General features: G+C 39.3%; 1 protein-coding gene across 5 annotated transcripts in view; it reads right to left on the bottom strand.

The window, feature by feature from the left end:
* Nucleotides 1–23,989, bottom strand: part of RBPMS (RNA binding protein, mRNA processing factor) — a 121,805-nt gene that overhangs the window by 36,049 nt on the left and 61,767 nt on the right. For all 5 annotated transcript variants that reach the window (XR_011558263.1, XR_011558264.1, XM_070742176.1 and 2 more), the window contains exon 5: nt 4,100–4,253. Coding sequence is in view for 3 of the 5 variants with exons in the window: in XM_070742176.1 (XP_070598277.1) it covers nt 4,100–4,253 (154 nt within the window). In the remaining 2 variants the exon portion in view is untranslated. The remainder of the gene's footprint in view (nt 1–4,099; nt 4,254–23,989) is intronic.

Raw genomic sequence — 23,989 nt, 5'->3', positions numbered from 1 at the left:
CTTTCCTCCACTGATATTTAAGCTGTAAGTTTCTTGGGAAGCAGAGAATCTATCCAGTGTGATATACAAAGATGGAGCAAAATATAGATGCTACTACACTAAATATTAACTTTAAGCTTAAAGGAACTTTTAAACTAAATTGTGAAAATAAAGAGACTGGGGTGTACAAGTTATCAAAGCTGTTCTGAAAAAAGTTACCGGTAGTTACACTGATTTATTAACAGAACCATAATTGTCAGATCAAGGTGCACATTCTCTATTATGATTTTAAACTACATGGATTTATGAAGATAGAAAATTGTTTTAAGAGAATTTAAGACAGCATAAACTCATTGTTATTTATGGTCTGTTCTCTTATTTATTTTGTCCTACTGCTGTTTCTGGCAAAACTGAAATCATGCAAACTTCTACTCGTTCAGGGACAACTCTGCCACAAAGGAAACAAACACGCACATAGTGAGCAAGAACAATTTTTTTGATTCCAGTTACAAAGATAACAATTCAGTCATTCCAATAAATAAAATCTTTACCAAAACTGGAAGTCCTAAATGTCTGAACATTTCATTTGCTTTTTCAAGCTACTCCTTTCACAATTCTAACAAGCAAACTATAAAACCTGAAAAATATGCAAAATTACATAAAAGTATACAAGATCTGTTTGCTTAGTTTCAATTTTTTTTCAGAACCCCCATAATTCCACACCATATGACTGTTTACTCTATACACAGCAGCTAATAGCCAGCCAAGGAACACATGGGATATGGATTTATAGAAGTATTTATTAGCCAATTTGGTTGCCTCTGATAATTGTCAGAACTGTTCATAAATCAATATTTCTAAATACAGAATATGAGATTATATAATAAAGAAAGAAAGAGACTAAGGGGAGATATTATATCAATATCAGTATGATATCAATATTCAGGCACACAGAAACAATGCTACAGAAAGTGGGACCAGAAATAATGAGTATAATTACATTTAAAATTTCATTTAAATCTAAAGAAATATGTCCTGCCTATAAATTCTATATAACAATAGAATAGTCTACTAATAGAGGTTATGAATTCTCCATCTTTGGAAGTTGTCAAGAAGAGAGTTAAACTAGATAGTTTAATTATATTGCAAAATTCTGATCTAACTCCACAGTTCTATTTATTATTATTATTATTATTATTATTATTATTATTATTATTATTATTATTATTATTATTATTAGATTTGTATGCCGCCCCTCTCCACAGACTCGGGGCGGCTCATAGCATAAAATTAAACAATTCATGACAAATCCAATAAATTTAAAAAACATTTTAAAACTCCATTATTAAACCAGACATACACACAGACATACCATACATAAATAGTATAGGCCTGGGGGAGGGGGGGAATGCCTCAATTCCCCCAAGGAGTTTACGGAAGGCAAGGATGGTGGAGGCAGTTCTAATCTCTGGGGGGAGCTGATTCCAGAGAGTCGGGGCCGCCACAGAGAAGGCTCTTCCCCTGGGACCCGCCAGACGACATTGTTTAGTCAACAGGACCCGGAGAAGGACAGCTCTGTGGGACCTAATCGGTCGCTGGGATTCGTGCAGCAGAAGGTGGTCCCAGAGATATTCTGGTCCGATGCCATGAAGGGCTTTATAGGTCAAAACCTACACTTTGAATTGTGACCAGAAATTGATCGGCAACCAATGCAGACTGCGGAGTGTTGGTGAAACATGGGCACGATCTGAAGTTTCCGAACACTTTTCAGAGGTAGCCCCATGTAGAGAGCATTACATAACAACATACCATAGTATCATCCTTATTTTGCCATTCTGAAGCAAACAAAAAATGATCTTGGTGCACCAGAATCCTTAGCTGCTCCATCTTAATAAGCTACTCATATAGCAAAGTGAAATGCAGTGTGGACATGCTGTCTTTGCAAGTCATGCAAATTTGCAAGCATATTTTCATAAGAAACCATTTTTGAATAATTTGCCATCACTGGCAAGCTTGGTCATTTGATTATACATTCTGACTCTAGATAATTTGTCAGCAATGCCCTGATCCAGGATACATACGTGGGAGTTTCTATGCAAGAACAATTCATAAACACTTAGCCTCTACATCATTGCTGTACTAGTTACTCTTCCGCATTCTTCTCTTATTCCCTGACATGTGCACTAGGACAGTGTTTCCCAACCTTGGCAACTTGAAGATATCTGGACTTCAACTCCCAGAATTCCCCAGCCAGCATTCACTGGCTGGGGAATTCTGGGAGTTGAAGTCCAAATATCTTCAAGCTGCCAAGGTTGGGAAACACTGCATTAGGAGGTCTCTAGGAGGAAAAAAGCAATCTGACCGAAGATTTAAAGGAAGTGCCATGACTGTCTACAGCAACAATGTCCACAGAAGGAAGGTGTAACTGACAAAGTCTGTGTTGCATTGCAAGCTCCATGCACCATTTATATGAAAGTAAGAAACCTCTGTGGACCCCCATGACCAAGAAAACACACTCATCACACATCATGGTGCAATAGGAGCCGGAAAACACATTTCCATCACACATCATGGTGCAATAGGAGCCGGGGTGGCGCAGTACTGCAGGCCATTAAAGTTGACTGTAGATCTGCAGGTCAGCGGTTCAGATCTCATCACCGGCTCAAGGTTGACTCAGCCTTCCATCCTTCCGAGGTGGGTAAATTGAGGACCCGGATTGTGGGGGCAATAGGCTGGCTCTGTTAAAAAGTGCTATTGCTAACATGTTGTAAGCTGCCCCGGAGAAGGGCGGCATACAAGTCTAATTAATAATAATAATGATTATGATTTATTTATTTATTTATTTATTTATTTTTATTTTTTATTTATTTTTTATCTATCTATCTATCTATCTATCTATCTATCTATCTATCTATCTATCTATCTATCTATCTATCTATTTATTTGATTTATATGCCGCCCCTCTCCGCAGACTCGGGGCAGCTAACAACAGTAATAAAAAACATCATATAAATCTAATACTAAAACAACTAAAAAAACCTTATTGTAAAACCAAACATCCCTACAAACAAACATAACATGCATAAATTTTAAAGGCCTACGGGGAAAGAATATCTCAGTTCCCCCATGCCTGATGGCAGAGGTGGGTTTTAAGGAGCTTACGAAAGGCAAGGAGGGTGGGGGCAATTCTAATCTCTGGGGGGAGTTGGTTCCAGAGGGCTGGGGCCGCCACAGAGAAGGCTTTTCCCCTGGGCCCCGCCAAATGACATTGTTTAGTCGACGGGACCCGGAGAAGGCCCACTCTGTGGGACCTAACCGGTCACTGGGATTCGTGCGGCAGAAGGCAGTCTCTTAGATACCCTGGTCCGGTGCCATGAAGGGCTTTATAGGTGATGACCAACACTTTGAATTGTGACCGGAAACTGATCGGCAACCAATGCAGACAGCGGAGTGTTGGTGTTACATGGGCATTTTTGAGAAAGCCCATGATAGCTCTCGCAGCTGCATTCTGCATGATCTGAAGTTTCCGAACACTTTTCAAAGGTAGCCCCATGTAGAGAGCGTTACAGTAGTCGAGCCTCAAGGTGATGAGGGCATGAGTGACTGTGAGCAGTGACTCCCGGTCCAAGTAGGGTCGCAACTGGTGCACCAGGCAAACCTGGGCAAATGATGATGATGATGATGATTATTATTATTATTATTATTATTTTAAAAATCAAATAAATAATTAAATTCTAAGACATAGAATATTGCTGTAATGTATAGTTTCCCCCCCCCTAAGAAATGCTCCATAAATATTATCCAAGTTACAGAATGTGAATCATTGCTTGATTAAATGACAAGATTTCTTCAGAGAACCAAAGCTTTGTTTTGAGGTTGAAGGAGGAGCTGCATGCCGGTGGCCTACATAGGCATTGAGAAAAGCATTCAAATGATTCACTGAATGAAAAACCACCAAACCAAGACCTCCGTATCCATCAGTTTCATAGGAACAAGGAAAACAGAAATAAACCTCTATTGAAAAAGCTAAGCATGACTGTGCTGCTGTTTGCTAAACGTTCTGCTCTTGAAGATGCACATTATCAGTCTTCTAATTTAACAATGAAACTCCGTCACTTACATGGCTCTCTGGTAATGAACTGAGGTACTGCATTGGGGGTGGCAGGAGTGCTGGGATTAGGAGTCCCCACTAATTTGCTCTTAGCCATCTTCGTGTTGGCCTTTGCAAACTCTAGCCGGAGCGTCTGAGGGATTTCTGGGTCGAAGCGAATTCCCTTTTGCAGAAAGGAAATAAAACAAGAAGAATCATTTGATGTAGCAACTAGACTGAATTTTGCACTCAAGGTACACTCAAACTGACTGACAAGGCTAGCAACAACATTACAGCAAAGCAGAAGCTTCAAAGCAAAGATATCTAAGATAAAAGAGTTTTTCCGAACTCTACCAAATAACAGCGTGCATTTAAAGGCTCTGTAATCTTTGCCAAATAAAATACTTGATAGATAGCACAGATTACCATTAATATTATGTCATGTTTAAATATTATACTTTAGGACTATTACTGTTTAATATTAACCCAGACCAAGGAGAGGAAGAAATTAATATTTGGTTTAACAGAATTCTAATTCACTTTTCATAAAGCTTTGCACAAACAATAAATATGTTGAAACAAATAAGTTTTGAAAAGACCATTACAAAGTATTAAGTTATTGAGAAGATCCAGATTTACCATATAAACTGAAACTGCTGCAGTTAGGTAGAAGGACCCAAGATAATATTGAATGCATGTGACCAATTCTTAATATAGTTGCATAAAAAGACTGTTACTTTTAACCAGAGCAGATCATAAATCCTACTGAGGTGATCAAGAAGATTTAAACTGAGTGTAAAGCAAACTTCAATTGAAAAGGATTTTGATAAAAAAAACTAAAAGTATTCAGGAGATAGATCATAACAAAATGTACTTAATTTAACCTTTACAAACAAATAATTGAATTTATAATAAGCATATAAAAGTTATCCTTAAACTACATCTCATAAAATATGCACTGGCATGAACAAACAGATCCAAACAACATCAACTACATGTTTGTTCTTCCCAAGCGAACCATAATATGCCAAGGACAACAATCTAATCATCTTCAAAAGAACTAAGAATGTTAGATTTTCAGTTGTCACAAATGAGATCAGGGATCAAAGGCAGACATATGCAAAGTTTTTTTAAAAAACAAATGCTACTCTAACAATGAGACATCGGCAAGTAATGGATGCATATAAATATTCTTCTAGAAGGAACATCTTTATCCACTACTTTTAAAAACTAGTCAAGTCATTCAAATTATGCATGGGAAGGAAGTAGTTCAGAGAATAAGAGTTGGTGTGTGAATGTGTCTCCTCTCAGGGAGAAGGCTAAAACCTGGAGTTTTTCTGAGAAGGACCAGCCTGCTTTTACCTGCTGGAATAGCTCTAGGTAGGTTGTTAAAATGATGCAAACGGAGGGAGATGAAGGGGCAAGTAGGATGCTCGAAAGGTTGAAGAGTAATAGAAGGATTGTGGAGGTGATGTGCAGGAATCTGTTGCTTACAGGGGAAGGGGGGGGAGGGCATCTGATTTCTTTCTCATCGTTTGACATTTATGACCCAACTCTGCATGGTCTTTGTTGCCAGATTACAGGAAACTTTAGACTCAGGTTGATCCAATCTGTATAGTCTGGAGGACAGAAGGAAAAGGGGGGACATGATAGAAACATTTAAATATGTTAAAGGGTTAAATAAGGTCTAGGAGGGAAGTGTTTTTAATAGGAAAGTGAACACAAGTACAAGGGGACACAATCTGAAGTTAGTTGGGGGGAAGATCAGAAGCAACATGAGAAAATATTATTTTACTGAAAGAGTAGTAGATGCTTGGAACAATCTTCCAGCAGACGTGGTTGGTAAATCCACAGTAACCGAATTTAAACATTCCTGGGATAAACATAGATCCATCCTAAGATAAAAATACAGGAAATAGTATAAGGGCAGACTAGATGGACCAAGAGGTCTTTTTCTGCTGTCAATCTTCTATGTTTCTATGATTCTAATGTACTGATTTGTGAAAAGATCTGCTCCTTCATGATCTGATATTGGAGGAGATGTAGCATGTATCATTGAAATCTGGCTAGCCAAGGATAGAGTAATCTCTCTGTACCCTAACCTCAACTCCAGGATAAGGCAGGAATGGTGGTGCTAATAATTTCCTGAGAATCTAATGTATTGGTGTACTGATGATGCATTGTTCTGCAGGTGACTAGGTTGAGGTCCTATGTGTAGCTGGAAGTTTTTGATGGTATACCAGAAATTTGCTCCTTATTTGATCTCTTCAGCCTCAATGCCAGGCTAAAAGTTGACTCTAGCAAGTGGTTTGTCCTGGAGGACCTCCATTCCATGAAAGTCAAGTCAGTGAACTCAGGAGTTCATGGCTACACGACAACTACAGTAAATTATAACAGTACTAACTCCAAGTCAGTCTGCTCTTCACCTCATTGAAATTAGTTTGTGATCTGAGAATAGAGGACATTAACATCAGTTTGCTTGTTTGCACTGGTCAACAGCCAATTATTGTGATATACATAACTACCACTGATCTCTGGTATTGAGGACAGACCTATTAAATTAATGCTCCCAGGCACCTTATAGATCTGATTTTTTTTCAGCAGTCTTTTGGGAAATTTATCAGTGACAAGAAAGCAAATGTGCAGTGAGATTAGTTGGACTGTGAACTACTGGCTGTCAATTCCCTAGCATTGCTCCCAAGTGGCCAATTACAAACAAATAAAATATTTATTGCAATAATAAATTCTTAATTGTAAGAATGCAAACATGTTACAAACTTCAACCTTCTACCTAAAGAATGAAAATACAAAAGGTTACTTTTCAAATAGTATAGCGAGACAGTTCAGCAATGATCCAAAAAAGAAAACAAGTCCCGGTCAAAATTTCAGATAGTCCAACAAAATCCAAAGCATAACACAGAGAGGGAAGAAAGCAAGGAGATGGAATATTGATTGTACCAATAAGCAGTCAAGCTGCTGTGTCTTTTCTTACCAGTCTGACCAAATTTGTGGAGTCACGTTTCTTCAATTCAGACAACTTGATTCCTAATGATCTTCTTAATTTGGCATGTGTTGTTGAGCTCAACACTCACTTTCAGTCTCTTTCTCTCTTTAGTTGGACCTCAGAATGTTGGCTTCCCTCTTTCACAGCACTTTACAGGAATGTGTTTACAATATAATAGTGCATTATACCTGTATATATATATATTACAATATACAGTGTTCCCTCGATTTTCGCGGGTTCGAACTTCGCGAAAAGCCTATACCACGTTTTTTCAAAAATATTATTTAAAAAATACTTCACGGTTTTTTACCTTATACCACGGTTTTTCCCGCCCGATGATGTCATATGTCATTGCCAAACTTTTGTCTGCCTTTAAAAAACATTTTTAAAAATAAACTTTAATAAATAAACATGGTGAGTAATAATCTAAATGGTTGCTAAGGGAATGGGAAATTGTAATTTAGGGGTTTAAAGTGTTAAGGGATGGCTTGGGATACTGTTCATAGCCAAAAATAGTGTATTTACTTCCGCATCTCTACTTCACGGAAATTCGACTTTCGCGGGCGGTCTCGGAACGCATCCCCCGCGAAAATCGAGGGAACACTGTAGTAGAGTATTATATTTTTCATATAGTACAGTGGTCCCTCGATTTTCGCGGGTTTGAACTTCGCAAAACGGCTATATCACGGTTTTTCAAAAATATTAATTAAAAAATACTTTGCTGTTTTTTCCTCTATACCACGGTTTTTCCCGCCCGATGATGTCATACATCATCGCCAAACTTTCGTCTGCCTTTAATAAATATTTTTTAAAATAAACTTTAATAAATAAACATGGTGAGTAATAATCTAAATGGTTGCTAAGGAAATGAGAAATTGCAGTTTAGGGGTTTAAAGTGTTAAGGGAAGGCTTGTGATACTGTTCATAGCCAAAAATAGTGTATTTACTTCCGCATCTCTACTTCGCAGAAATTTGACTTTCGCGGGCGATCTCGGAACGCATCCCCCGTGAAAATCGAGGGAACACTGTATAGTATAGTATAGTATAGTATAGTATAGTATAGTATAGTATAGCATAGTGCAGTACAGTACAGTACAGTATAATACAAATTTTGTAAAATTTTGGGAAGGTTTTTCATCTACTATTGAAAGCTGTTTCTATCTTTAAAGTAAACAACATGTAAATGATTGTAATAAATAAATGAATGTTCCATGATGTCTTTGCAATATATTTTATATCTTATACACTCCAAAGAACAAAATAGTTTTTCTTCTATTTTTGTGTTTTCTGGTTCTTTGGAGATATTCGTTTGGCTGACGAGAAGTATGTTGGCTGTTCTGTTGGACTGAGTTCATTGTTGAGAGATAATATCTATGTTTTTGCCCTTGGATGAAATACAGGAATGCAGCATTTGAAGTCTCTGGAGTAGATGAAACGTAGGTATTCCTTTGCAAAGAATGGTTCATCTAAGTATTATTGTGTTTAACCTAGTGTACTGTATATGGTTACTTATTTAAGTATACCATAAAGAACAAGTATATACAAGGTAATGTTATTAATCCATTTTGTGAGTTTGCACAATACAATGGACCATAAAGTAAGCTAGAGGGTTGCATTTACATATACAACGGACAAGACACACATGTCATTAAAACTCACTATCTCCAAAAATTTAGCAGAAGCAGCCAGGATGTCTTGATTGAGCAATTTTGCTTTTCACGTTCCTCTTTATCTGAACAGGAGGAGGTGGGGGAATTTCCTGTGCTTGGCTATAAGCCAGATAAGAAAAGAAGAGCCATCATTTAGAACTTTGGGTTCAGTTCCAAGAAATGAGACCACAGGTTTGGATTAGTGAAGCCAGATGCAGTATAGATTTTGTACTGGAATGTGGGAATGGCTTTGGCAGCCAGGTGTTAATGTCCAATAAAGTTAGTACTTCTGATGTACCTCTTGTCTGGGCTGCCTTACAAAGCTGACAGATTTTGCTTTATTTTAGGAACAGTGATCTCAGCTCCAGCATTATTTTGTATGTTGTGGGAGATAGTAAGTTGAGATTGAGATCTGTTTCTTCAGAAGCAACTGATCATTCCCTTTCTCTTTACCCACGCAAAGTAAGTAAGAAAACAAAACAAGAGCAATAATATGTAAATCACACAGAGGATGAGGATCCTCAAAATTAAATAGATAAAGGGTGAAGGGGAAATAGAAGCAAGCAGCCTATTAAGCTTCAATTCCTCTTTCTCATTTTTAATTAAAAGCATATCAGTCTAGTCAGCTGGGTTTTAAATCCCTTCAAATACTTTACAGACAAAGGTTAGAAATAATCAGGTTGTGTAAAATGGCAATTATTAGCACTGAAGTTCCACTTGAGAAAGAGAAGCGTATGGACTAAATAGTCAGCCATCAAAACTTAGGCTAGACATCCTCATTAGCATCAGATTTAGCCAGCCTCAATAAAATGTAAGTACTTTATTGTCAACTGCAACCTCCCATCTCTAAGGCCAGTAGGGCCCAGCAGAGATTATACTACCTGAGACTTTTTAGGAAACAACAACTGAATGAAAAACTACTATTGACCTTCTACCACTGCACTATAGAGAGTGTTTTGCATCTGTGTATGGTTTGCCAATTGCACAGTGGCAGATAGGACAGCACTCCATGCACAGAAGCAAAAACATGCCAAAATCTTGTGAGGGGACAAGCACATGTGCGGGATTTTGGCAATTTGCGCAATCTGGTGGCCACTAGTGGTGTGAAGTCGCCTACTGCACCAGTAGCAACCCATCCATCACTGGCCCACCTGTTCTTTGAAGAAAAATCAAACAATAAGAGAATACCATTTCCCTTTGCTGAGCAGCCTCCTCCTTTTTTACAAAAGCCACTGGGGATTGTTTCCCTGTAATGATGACAGGGCCTTTTTTTCTGGAGTTATGAACTCATCTTGGTTTTCGGGAATGACAAGATAAATAAAAAGATCAAGCACCTATGTGTAGATTGCTTTGCTTAACTTTACCTTCCCCATTTCCTTTGCCACCTGGTTCACGTCCTACTATATTGTAAACCCAAGGATGTAGAGTTTTTTGGGGGAGGGAATGAATATGACCTTACTAAAAATCTTACTCACAAAGAGGGGATCTTCTTTCCTGTGATTTAGAATTTTGGAGTGTAAAATCAGCCTCCATCTGTAGACAGAGTAGCTGTATACCTGCATGAGATTTAGATCTAGAATAAATAATTTAACAGATTGGCTGGCAAAGAGAGTTTTCGAACTACAATAAATTCTTATTATTTATGCTGGTTAGAGCCTCTGGGTCACATATTTTTGTCAATCGATCAATATTTAATCTTGTTTTATGTGTCTTTCTGCTTAAGGACAACTAACTTAATGCATTTTATTACACATAAACACAGTACTGAAAAAAATTAAATAAAGTTTAAACATTTAAAGTTTTATCAAAAATCTTTGCTTATTTTTGATAGAACTGCAGGATGTTTGATGGAGCAATACACTGTGAGGTTAAGCCTAGGGAGAGTTTGATGAAACCTATTCTGCAGAAGAAGATACATTTTCTCTGCAATATTACAGCCTTCTTGCACACAGGACCACTAGACTTGGAGATTATTTAACCAGCCTAATCATAAGAATGAGAGAAGGGAGAATATTGCCTTATTTGACCACGGTGAGAAATGAATACATCGGCTGACTCAAAAAGGATGAAGTTTCAGAAACCCTCAATCAATCCAGCCTTAATATTGAGCTTTTTCTGTCATAGTAATAATAATAATAATAATAATAATAATAATAATAATAATAATAATAATAATAATTTATTAGATTTGTATGCCGCCCCTCTCCAAAGACTCGGGGCGGCTCACAACAATAATAAAACAGTGTGACAATGTAAACAAATCTAATATTAAAAAGCATCTAAAAACCCCATCATTTTAAAAACCATGCAACACACGGATACCATACATAAAACTATAAAAGTCTGGGGGAGATGTCTCAATTCCCCTCATGCCTGGTGATATAAGTGGGTCTTAAGTAATTTGCAAAAGATAAGGAGGGTGGGGGTATTTCTGATCTCTGGGGGGAGTTGATTCCAGAGGGCTGGGGCCACCACAGAGAAGGCTCTTCCCCTGGGGCCCGCCAGACGACATTGTTTAGTCGATGGGACCCAGAGAAGGCCAACTCTGTGGGACCTTATCGGCCGCTGGGATTCGTGTGGCAGAAGACGATCCCAGAGATATTCTGGTCCAATGCCATGTAGGGCTTTAAAGGACATTACCAACACTTTGAATTGCAACCGGAAACTGATCGGCAGCCAATGCAAGCCATGGAGTGTTGGAGAGATGTGGGCGAACCTAAGTAACCCCACAACAGCGGCCGCATTCTGCACGATCTGAAGTTTCCAAACACTTTTCAAAGGTAGCCCCGTGTAGAGACTAGTAACCTCCCTTTGGAATATCATCCCTCCAGACCGGTGTTTTTCAAACTTAGCAACTTTAAGGTGTGTGGACTTCAACTCCCAGAATTCCCCAGCCATCATGCTAACTGGAGAATTTTGAGATCTGAAGTCCACGTATCTTAAAGTTGCTAAGGTTGAAATACATTGCTCCAGAAATTGGCCATGACACTCGTAGGGATCCAGTTTTGATGCAAAGCCTATTCAATGTTTATGCTGAAGGCTGTGTTTTCTATTGTCGCCTGATGAATATGTTTTATGGGTTTTTAAAAAAAATGTTTTTAGATGTTTTGTTGACTTTTTCCTTGTATTGTGCTTTTGTTTGTTGATTCATTTTATTTGCTGAGAGTTACACATATCTGAGATGAGCATCTATATATGAATCAAATAAATCAGCCAATCTGTTTGTATGGTCAAATAATCTGACTTGATATATTATTTTCATAAGCTAGGGACATTGTAGGAAGAGAGCTTTGTTTGTCTGTGCTTTTGTTAGGAAACAAAAACAAATCAGGAGTCTGGCACTGCCTCTCACAACCAATATATTTTATTAAAAGACATAAAACTTTAGTCTGCTACAGCAATGCAGCATAAGCTCACAAAAGTTTGTGCTTTTTAATAAAGTAGTTAGTCAGAAAAGGAGCTACCAGACTCTTTTTGATTTTTTCCCTATACCATGAAGACAGGGGTAGGTTCCAACTTACCTTCGCCACCAGTTTGCATTGCAACATTTCGCTGCTCAGGAGCTGCTCAGCTGTGCTTCGGGGTAAGAAATAAAGGTCAGTATTAACCCAGGGGTGGGCAGGAAAGCTTTTTTCCAAGCAGAGGACGAGGAGAAGCCATCCAAACAGAAATAATTGCTAAAAATTCCAAAAAATGAGAGATGATGGCATGCACGGACTGTCACTGACCGAATAGGGTCCATTTATCTATCCTATCTATCTATCTATCTATCTATCTATCTATCTATCTATCTATCCATCCATCCATCCATCCATCCATCCATCCATCCATCCATCCATCCATCCATCTATTTATTATTTATTATTATTTTTAATGCCACCCTTCTCCTTAGACTAAGGCAGCTTACAACATGTCAGCAATAGCTCTTTTTAACAGAGCCAGCATATTGCCCCCACAATCTGGGTCCTCATTTTACCCACCTCGGAAGGATGGAAGCCTGAGTCAACCTTGAACCGGTGGTGAGATTTGAACCACTGACCTACAGATCTAGCAGTAAACTTTAGTAGCCTGCAGTACTGCACTCTACCCACTGTGCCACCTCGGCTCATAAGCATCTTCATGTCACCAGCGGGTTGTTAACAGTTTAGGCGATCTGGTCCAAACCGGGAGGAACCCATTACTGCATGAAGATCCTACCACTACTTTCATTACAGGCAAACACTGTAGGCAATGAGATATAAAGACAGAGCCAAACATAAGCATGTGACATTGTTTAATAAAAACCATGCTAGCTTTCCCCCACAAGTGCCCAACAACTCTCTTAATTCAAGGTAGGAGTTTCCTTCTCATTGTCATCTTTGTCCTCTCTGCTTCCTTGGCTCTTACAAGTGCTCTGTTGCCGTAACAGATGGGGGACCACATAAGATGGCAGCAGCAAGTGCCATGTGCCATTACTGCCCTTCCCACCTGTGCTTGTATTTATTTTTAAGAGAGAAAAAGTAATTTTAAGAATTTCAGTTATATGCCACAGAATGGGGGAGAGTTCCCCCTGGTTTGGACCACATCGCCCAAAACATTAGCAACCCACTGGTGATGTAACATTGGCATCACAGATCCAGTTCTGTCGGTGCCGGTCCATGCACGACGCCATCTTTTTTTCCAAATTTTCGGTGAATTTTCCTGTGTTTGGATGGCTTCTCCTTGTCCTCTTCTTTTTAAAAAGCCCTCCCGCCTGCTCCCAGGTTAATACTGACCTTTATTTCTTCACCAAAAGCACTGCTTCTCAGCTGTGTTTCAGGTTGAATCCACTTTATGAGCATGTGCGGAAGTAAAATTGCATGAGGGGATGCGCGGACGCACATGTGCAACACACTGCAATGCAAACCGGTGACGAAAGTAAGTGGAACACACTCCTGCAGCAGAGTCACCAAGCAGCCTAATAAAAACAGCCAAGAATTATAGCAGAAAAGAGACTGAGTGCTACCGCAGGTTGTCTTTATCTCTGAGCAGATGACAAGGCCTTCCCACCACTGAAAAACTGTCCTCTCTGTAGCTTCAGAGTAAAAACTGCCAACCAATCTGTGTGACATTTCTGTGGCCAGAGCAGCAGCTGATCAAAAAGCTGATGGGCTGAACCTCTGGTCATATCCACAAGCTCCCTAGCATTATGGGGGCATTCTAAGTTAAGGCAGCCCTTCATGTGCAAAGGGATGATGAAAAGCATACAGAACACACTAGCGACATTCAAGGTCCTTAAGGCGGTAGAGGAAGATAATACTTAGCAGAGTATTGCCAACTTTTGTTTCCATAAAAACAGGCTAAGAAGAACAGGAAATGGCAAAGGAAAAATACTGGGTTATTAATTATAAAGTAATACTGCATACAAGGCAGAAGGTTTGATCCGTAAGAGCTTTTCTGGTATATAAAAAAAAGAAGCAGCAACTGAAAGACACATAAATTGTGGGGGTGAAAACACTGAAATCCCTATTCAGTATTTTCTGCTGTAACCTGAGCAGGTTGTTTGTAGCCACATACAATCCTCCTCCTCCTCAGCCAGGATTCCTGGCCATGTTTTTGACAGAAATTTGTCCAGCGCTTATCTGATGAATGCTCCAGTTAGTCATCAGTTAAATCCTCCACAGTTCAAGGAAGATTCTGGGATGTGCAAATGTCAGGGATGCTAATAATATGTCAAAGAAGACAGCAAGGACATCATGATAGCTGGACAGGATGGATATTAGTTAGTGCGGCTCCCACAAAGGAGGAAGCCTTGGGACAAGATGTTCAGAGTCAGACTAATAAAGGGGCATCTTCTCCCTCCAGTCCAAATGACGTCTCCTCGACAGCTGACTTATTAGATGCATGAAGTCCATACCACTATGACTATCCCCCTCAAGAAGGATATACAGTGGTACCTCATCTTACGAACGCCTCTTCTAACGAACTTTTTGAGATACAAACCCGGTGTTTAAGATTTTTTTGCCTCTTCTTCCGAACTAATTTTACCTTACGAACCCAAGCCGCTGCTGCTGGGATGAAGAGGTTTCTTCCCCCCCCCTTTTTTTGAAGAAAAAAAGGGAGGGGCGGCTTGGAGGGGGAAAGACTTTGCAGAGAACAACGTGCTTGCAGAGGCACTGAAATGGTGTCTTTTCAAGAAAGAAAAGGGAGGGGCGGCTTGGAGGAGGAAAGATTTTGCAGAGAACAACGTGCTAGCAGAGGCACTGAAAGGGTGTCTTTTGAAGAAAGAAAAGGGAGGGGCGGCTTGGAGGGGGAAAGATTTTGCAGAGAACAGCGTGCTTGCAGAGGCACTGAAAGGGTGTCTTTTGAAGAAAGAAAAGGGAGGGGTGGCTTGGAGGGGGAAAGACTTTGCAGAGAACAACGTGCTTGCAGAGGCACTGAAATGGTGTCTTTTGAAGAAAGAAAAGGGAGGGCCGGCTTGGAGGAGGAAAGATTTTGCAGAGAACAACGTGCTTGCAGAGGCACTGAAACGGTGTCTTTTGAAGAAAGAAAAGGGAGGGGCGGCTTGGAGGGGGAAAGATTTTGCAGAGAACAGCGTGCTTGCAGAGGCACTGAAAAGGTGTCTTTTGAAGAAAGAAAAGGGAGGGGCGCCCCCCTTGCCTTTCTTCCTTCCCACTCACCCTTTAGCCTAGCCTTGCTTCTTCCACCCGCCCCCTTTAGCTGCTCCTGCCTGCCCTCTGTTCGCCTCCCTTCTAAAGTTTGGGATTTTCCTGAAGGGTTTGCAGGCATTATTTGCTTTTACATTGATTCCTATGGGAAACATTGTTTTGTCTTACGAACTTTTCACCTTATGAACCTCCTCCTGGAACCAATTAAGTTCGTATCATGAGGTACCACTGTACTTGTAGAACAGAAGTCTCACACAACATATAATTTCATTCAATTTAATTTAAAACTGGAACTGTGGCTTCTGACTCCTACACACATGCAAAAATCTGCATCTATTTTTTTTCTCCTTTTGACCTGTTAAGCTGATTTATAGTGAGTTATTTTAATGTGGCTATTAGGGGGCTTATTTCTAGTTGTTTGAATTGCGGTTTTATTCTCCAAAGCTGATATGAACAGGTGGTATAGAAATAATGTAAATAAAGAAAAACAAATGAAATGATACACTCTGGAGAAAAGCTTTACTTTCTGATCTTGCAGGATATGACGAATGGAAAGATCCAGTGGAAAGAACCTTGAAATCAACTGGGAAGAAAACGTGCATTTCATGGTGTTAAATTCACTCTTCAATTCATTAAATCTAAATTGTGTTTTGTGTACCCAGTAGGGCTGTGCATTGTGATATGTACATCGCCTCTTTCCAGTTAATTTTAATGCAGGAAAAAAAAATGCACCTGGAAACATACCGTACTTCTTCAAGCCTTCCACTAACTGTGTGGGAATCTGAGCCATTGAATAATAATAAAAAATAACACTACAGAATGCCTTGTTCCAAATTAAAATCTCAACAGCCTTTTAAAACCTCAGAAATTTAAATGACCTAATTTGTTTGGCAGTAAAATCTGGGGGCATAAGCTTTATAGCAAGTCACATTCCTTAAACATCTTTAGCATCAGCACCATATAAGGTAGTCTGTACCCAGCTCTGTTCCCTCATATCCCCGGAGATTGCCAGAGCCAAACAGATTGTGCATTAAAAATGAAGATAGAAACAGAGACTAAAAACCATGAGTCCTGGCCGTATACTTTTATTCTAGTATGAAAAGATTACTCTCTGAACACAAAAAGGAAAAACAGCCGATTTTATAACCACCTATGCTGAAGTTAACTCTGTACATACAGATTTTATTTTCCAGAGGGTAATCTGCTGCTCCAAAATGAAAGAGGAGAAAGCTATACTCATCGCAGGCCCATCACAGGGGATCATGCTGCCCTAAAGGGCTCCCACAGCATGTCCTTCTTGCAGACCCTACTTTAGGGTATGCAGCTTTAATGCATAACGTTCTGAGCTTCAAAAGATCATGACTGATGGTCACCTCTACTGAAATTCCAGCCCCACCACTATAATTCTGTCATCTAGTTACATTGAAACTGATTACCCATCTGACCTTGTGACCACTAGAAGGCAGCAAAGAGAGGGTTTTTTTAATCCTGTTGCCTGACACCTAGTGGTTGTCTGAATTAGTGTGACTGATAGATGAGTGCTATTGATCAGCTGAAGTTTGAGGAAGGAGTTTAGCTGGGGCAAAGAGTGGGAACTGCAAAGTACTCTAAGAACATTACATGTGGAAAGGAAGTAGGAGCCATGGTTTTTAGGAGCAGTAGCCACTAAGTAGTAGATTCACAGTTAGGCAGGCCAGAAGACCTATACAAGAGGCAAGTCCTTTCAGTAATACTTCCAATTATATGCCTTAAGCAATGGCATTTCAAGGCTTTGCATTCTCTAGGGCGGTGTTTCCCAACCTTGGCAACTTGAAGATATCTGGACTTCAACTCCCAGAATTCCCCAGCCAGCATTTGCTGGCTGGGGAATTCTGGGAGTTGAAGTCCAAATATCTTCAAGTTGCCAAGGTTGGGAAACACTGCTCTAGGGCAGTAATGGCAGACCTTTATTTTCCTTGGGTGCCAAAAGAGTGTGCGCACACATGCTATCATGCATGCACAAGTGCCCACACCCATAATGCAATGCGTGTGGAGGGCGAAAACAGCATCCCCCGCCCACCAGAGGCCCTCTGGAGGCCGGAAATGGCCTGTTTCCCAACTTCTGGTGGGCCCAATAGGCTCATATTTCACCCTCCCTAGGCTCCAAAGGTTTCCCTGGAGCCAGGGAAGGGTAAAAACGCCCTCCCCCATCCCCCAGGAGGCTCTCTGAAAGCCAAAAACACACTCCCAGAGCCTCTGCGAACCAATAATCAGCTGGCCGGCACATACATGCACGTTGGAGCTGAGCCAGGGCCAACTGTTCACCTGCCAGCAGATATGGCTACGCGTGCCACCTGTGGCACCCATGCCATAGGTTCGCCATCACTGCTCTAGGGTGACAAGCTGGCTTATCCAATTTTAAAAAGAAAAAAAATGGATGAGGGTTGTTAAAAACCAGGGTAAAGGGACAGGAGAAGAGACTTTTTGGAGGATGGAAGGAAGAACTGGTTTTATAGGAAACTATCAGAACCTATTGGAGCTACAGGTTTGTCAATATGGAATATACCTCTTCCATCAACTGCTATATAGACTACATTGGCCACATTCTACAGATGAGGTCAGAGGGAACATACCATTTCCAGAACAGAGCAACTGCCCTCAGGATTCCTCTAATTTAGATAGATGATAAGATACATTTGATACATGTTCTAAACCACGGGTGTCAAAACTGATGGTCAACGAGCCAGATGTCTCACATGCAGGTCACGCCCACCCCAACTCCACAAAGGGCAAAAACGTCACGCTACATCATGTGACACGGTTGAGTTTGACACCTGCGCTCTAAACCATCCTCATACTGCTGCAAGGGCAGTATGTAAATTTGCCTAAACCATACAATATTTTTGTTTATAATAAGGCAGAGGGGTTATTGGAAATCAAATTGTTGTGAGCCGCCCCGAGTCTTCGGAGAGGGGCGGCATACAAATCTAATAAATTATTATTATTATTATTATTATTGTTGTTGTTGTTGTTGTTGTTATTATTATTATTATTATTATTATTATTATTATTATGTCAATACAACACAGCAAACGAGATCACTATGCTGGATTTCGTATTTCATCACCAGTCGGGCGCTTCCCAAGCACCTAGGACTGCGTGATATAGTGGCGAATTATGTTTGCCAATCCCAGTAAAGCGGCCTTTTGCAATTGACAGATGGAGATTTTGTCAATTCCGATGGTTTTCAAATGTCCGCTGAGATCCTTTGGCACTGCGCCCAGCGTGCCAAGTACCACTGGGATCACTTTCACTGGCTTATGCCAGAGTCGTTACAGCTCGATTTTTAGATCTTCGTATTTCACTAATTTCTCTAGCTGCTTCTCCTCAATTCTGCTGTCCCCTGGGATTACGATGTCGATGATCCATACTTTCTTTTTCTCCACAATCAGGATGTCTGGTGTGTTATGCTTCAGAATTCGGTCAGTCTGAAGTCGGAAGCCCCACAGTAGTTTTGCTTTGTTTTTTTAAAATTATTATTATTATTATTATTATTATTATTAATAATAATAATATTAAACTGATGTTAGAGATAGCTTTGCAGCTATCCATCTTCTCATTTAAGAAGGTTCTAAAATAAAAACATTACAAATCAGCTGAAGCTAGAAATTTGATAGGTATCAGAAATGTTCAAGAATGCACAGTACTATTAATTCAAAGAAGTAATTATATATATATTTATTTAGATCACTCAGTTGACCTGTATATGAATTTTTCTGAAGTCTGTTAACAGCAACTACTACTTCAGAGCATGTCAACTGGATTTTATCTATCTGAATTTGCAATCTGATGACAGGATGGATGAAACATTTCTTGATAGCAAAATTCCTGCATGTCTGTCTATTTGGAACTAATGTTCACAGTGTACCATACTAATGTCTGATACGCTTTTCATGTGATATTCACTGGCCCTATGCCAGAGTAACTTAATCATGCATAAGCCATATCAATACTCATAAGTCTTTTCCTAGTCATATGGCAAGCTTGTCTCCTCTTGAGCTATATTTCATCTGTGGTAATGAATCTCCACCACAAACATATGTGTCAGCCTGGGAGAAGAAAGATAAGCTGTACAAAGGTGGAGGGAAAAGAAAAGAAAAAAAGAAAAAGACTTGCTGACACCATGGTTTCGAAATGAGGGAGTTGTTACTCATTTGTCAAAAGATTTATAGACTACCAATTATCAAAGATCTCTTTTATAGAGAATGAGAGGCTTGCAAATAAACTTCATACAGGTCTTACTCAAATATCTACACCACCTTGGTTGCCCTTGTCAACTATTTGTGATATAATCTAAATTCTAAATTTATAACTTAATTATAAATCTAATTAATAAAATATAAAAAAGAGAAAAGAAAATGTGCAAAATTGCTATGTTACTCCACAGCCAGTGGTGAGATTCATATTTTTTTACTACAGGTTCTGTGGGTGTGGCTTGGTGGGTGTGGTGTGGCGGGCGTGGCTTGGTGGGTGTAGCAGGGGTAGGATACTGCAAAATCCCCATTTCCCGCCCACTCCAGAGAAAGGATACTGCAAAATGCCCATTTCCTCCCGATCAGTTGGGACTCGGGAGGCAGAGAATAGATGGAAGTGGGGCCAATCAGAGGTGGTATTTACTGGTTCTCCAAACTACTCAAAATTTCCACTACCAGTTCTCCATAATGATGGTGAATGCATATGTACCACTAAGCAAAACGCAGCAGAAAATCTGATTTTAATATGCATGATGTATAATGCATAAGTTGATGTAATGATGATGATGATGTAAAAGTTCTAGAATCAAGTTACCATTTGCAACATTGTTTTATTCACTTCATGTGTCTCACATGTTTTGGTTATGCAAACCTGAAGACAAACAAATTTGGGTCTGTTTGCAAAAAGGATCAAAACATCAATGTCTGCTTGTTTAGGCAGACAATTTATTTTAGAAAAATGTGGCGCCCTAAGTCAGAATAACATGTTTAGATAAAAAGATGAGGCTTCTATCGTGCAAGAATGTAACTTTTTAGGAGCTCCATAGATCTTTCACTTGTAATTTTCTCATGTCTTCTAACTGCTTTTTGAACACAAATGTCTTTTGATCGATTATGCTAAAAGCCTAAGAAGTCTCTCAAAAATCATCACCATTGATTGTACCATTTTTTTCCCTATTTGAAGGTGTTTATTGTGAATGCAGAAAGGCTGTTTAGAATTTGCATTATTACAGATTCCTCCATTCTCAAGTGGAAAAGCCTTGTATTCTTGTCTCTCAAGTCTCAACAGTACAAAGAACTATATTCTTAGCAATACCATTTTAATAGGATCATGAATTATATCCCAGTAAAGCAGGGCTGTCAAACTTGGGGTCCACGGTTCGGATGAGTCACCCACTAGCCACCCCCACCCCCGGTTTAGCAAGGTGGGAGTCGCGACTACATGACGCCACAAGTTTGACACCCTTGCATTAAAGTATTCCATTTAATCATTATATTACATGGAAAACAAATGACATCACTGGATTCAAATTGTAATTGTTATTTTTCAACTTATGACTACCACTGGGATTGGAAATACTGTCAGTTAGCAAAGATAGTTGGCAAGTGAATTGTGCCCCATTTTACAACCTTTTATGCTGTGGTCATTATTATTATTATTATTATTATTATTAATAATAATAATAATAATAATAATAATTAGATTTGTATGCCGCCCCTCTCCAAAGACTCGTTAAGTGAATGAATGTGGTCATTAAGTGAATTGTGTGGTCATTAAGTGAAATCCGGCTTTCCCCATCGACTATGCTTTTCCAAAGCAACTTGGAAATAGAAGTTGAAAATGGTGATCACATGACCTTGGGAATATGCAACCACTGTAAATTGAATATGCTGATTGCCAAGCAATCAAATTTGGAGCATGAAAACACAGGAATGTGTATGACGAGTCACAATTTATTTGTTTTTGTTTTCAGTGCTATCATAATTCTGCAGAGTTACTAAATGAATCTGTTAAGAGTCACTAAGTGCTCTGGGGTGGAGCTCCATTTTTGCTACCCCACTGCGTGTCCCCCCCCCCGTCCAGGCAGTAGCCCACCCCTGGATTACCTATGTATTGGCATTTCCTCCACCTGGTAACAATCCTTGATAATTTTATAACACTGACACCATTGAATTATCAGAATCTGAAATCCCATGGTATCTGTTAAGATATTCATGAACTGGGAAGGTTAACAAGGTCAGCCAATGAATAGGCATAGCAACAAAGCCAGCCGTTGGGAGTTAAACACTTCTGAGTCTGTGCAGAGAATCAAAACTGAAAACTTAACACTTCTGAGTCTGTGCAGAGAATCGAAACTGAAAACTTAACCTTAAGACTGGCCGTGGCTCAGTCCACTCTGTACTCTGTCTCTCTCTGAACTAGGAGCTGCTTGCATCTGCTACATTGAAAAAAAAATCTATTTGTGGAATTGTGTGTGTGTGCATATGCATATGTGTGTATAGTTTATAAAGTTATATACATTTCTAGGTTCTATCATATCTCTAGACCTAAAATGGTCACCTAACATAAAAAATGTCATCAAAAAAGCACAACAAAGAATGTTCTTTCTGCGCCAACTTGGGAAGCTCAAACTACCCATGGAGCTGTTGATACAGTTTTAGAGAGGAATCATTGAGTCTGTCATCTGCACCTCTATAACTGTATGGTTTGGTTCTGCAACCCAACAAGACCAACACAGACTTCAGAGGATAATCAGAACTGCAGAAAAAACCAATTGCTGCCAACCTGCATTCCTTCCATTGAGGACCTGTATACTGCATGAGTCAAAAAGAGGGCTATGAAAATATTTATTGGCTCCTTGCATCCTGGACATAAACTGTTTCAACTCCTACCCTCAAAATGTCACTATAGAGCACTACACAACAAGACAACTAGACATAAGAACAGTTTTCCCCCGAATGCCATCACTCTGCTAAACAAATAATTCCCTCAACACTGTCAAACTATTATTAAGTCTGCACTACTATTACTACTATTTTTTCTCATTATTCCTATCACTCATCCCCTCCTACTTATGACTTTATGACTGTAACTTGTTGCTTATATCCTTAAGATTTTTTATTAATATTGTTTCCTGGTTGCTTATTTTATCCCTATGACAATCATTAAGTGTTGTACCTCATGATTCTTGACAAATGTATATTTTCTTTTATGTACACTGAGAGCATATGCACCAAAGACAAATTCCTTGTGTGTCCAATCACACATGGCCAATAAAGAACTCTATTCTATTCTGTTCTGTTTTGTTCTGTTGTAAAGAAGTTAATGAATCCAGCTGAATCAGTCATCTGTATGTGCTTCTGGGAATAGACTTTTATCCAACAAAATCTGACAGCATCCCCCTTTGGAAATAGCCATACTGTTTTATGTAGAAGACCTGTTGATGCAACATGATCATACACAGTTGCTAACCACTGATTGTATGATTAGGACTGTAGGCAACATTCATCTAAATGGAGTTATTATGAAGCCTTAGACTGATATTTTGTTTGGCAGAGACAGAATGACAAAAAATGTTCAACAATAGCTCTTAATAACAGAGCTTATGATTATTTAACCACCATTGTGTTAATGACTAACACAGTGCCTTCCATCAATAAACATAAGAGTGTTGAACTGCCTGTTGGTAACATAGGCTGAATTTAAAAGTGGCCTATCTCACTTCATGCATTGGCTTTACTGTGCCCATTAAAAAGGTGGGGCTTCAATTGCCCAGTCATGCTTGCCATTTTAATGTCCTTGGCTTCTTAAAATTTCCCCTGCTGTCTACCCTCTTTGGAAATAAATCTTATTCCTTTATACAGGCAGGAATGAAGGACATTGCTCTTCCATTCTCTGCATACCATAATAGCGTTTGAACTGTATGTTCTCCATTGCATCTTTCCCTCTGAAATCCAACTGTCCTGCTGTATCATGGCATGGATGTTCCTGGAAGGGATGAATAAAGAATGCCTGGAATGTGCACCAAAAACATATACTTCCAAGAAGGTCACACAAGACATGAAGGTCAACTCAACTGCTCAATTAATGGAAGTAGGTACTTATATCAGGCAGCAGCAGTATAGGAAGATACTGGAGTAGCTTATCCCAGTGTTTCCCAACCTTGGCAACTTGAAGATATCTGGACTTCAACTCCCAGAATTCTGGGAGTTGAAGTCCAAATATCTTCAAGTTGCCAAGGTTGGGAAACACTGGCTTATCCCCTTGGAGACAATGGCAAAAATATCATTCCATACAGTTCAATAGATGGCAATGGTAAACCACTTGGTAAAATACAAATTTTTACCAAAAAACCCATAAGGATAGATAATATTTTATCTGCTTCTTTTTAATATTAGATTTGTTTCGCTATAATATTGTTTTTTATTATTGTTGTGAGCCGCCCCGAGTCTTTGGAGAGGGGCGGCATACAAATCTAATAAATTATTATTATTATTATTATTATTATTATTATTATTATTATTATTATTAAATAATTGATGACGTGGCACCAGATGATGGGCCTTCCAGGTTAAATGGCACTCAATATGCTGTGAAGGAAAACTGAGGATCTTTCAAAGTACTAATG

The sequence above is a fragment of the Erythrolamprus reginae genome, chromosome 2, assembly GCF_031021105.1.
Source record: "Erythrolamprus reginae isolate rEryReg1 chromosome 2, rEryReg1.hap1, whole genome shotgun sequence".
Taxonomy (NCBI): domain Eukaryota; kingdom Metazoa; phylum Chordata; class Lepidosauria; order Squamata; family Dipsadidae; genus Erythrolamprus; species Erythrolamprus reginae.
The sequence above is the reverse complement of the archived record's forward strand: the minus strand, read 5'-3'. Positions and strand labels throughout refer to the sequence as shown.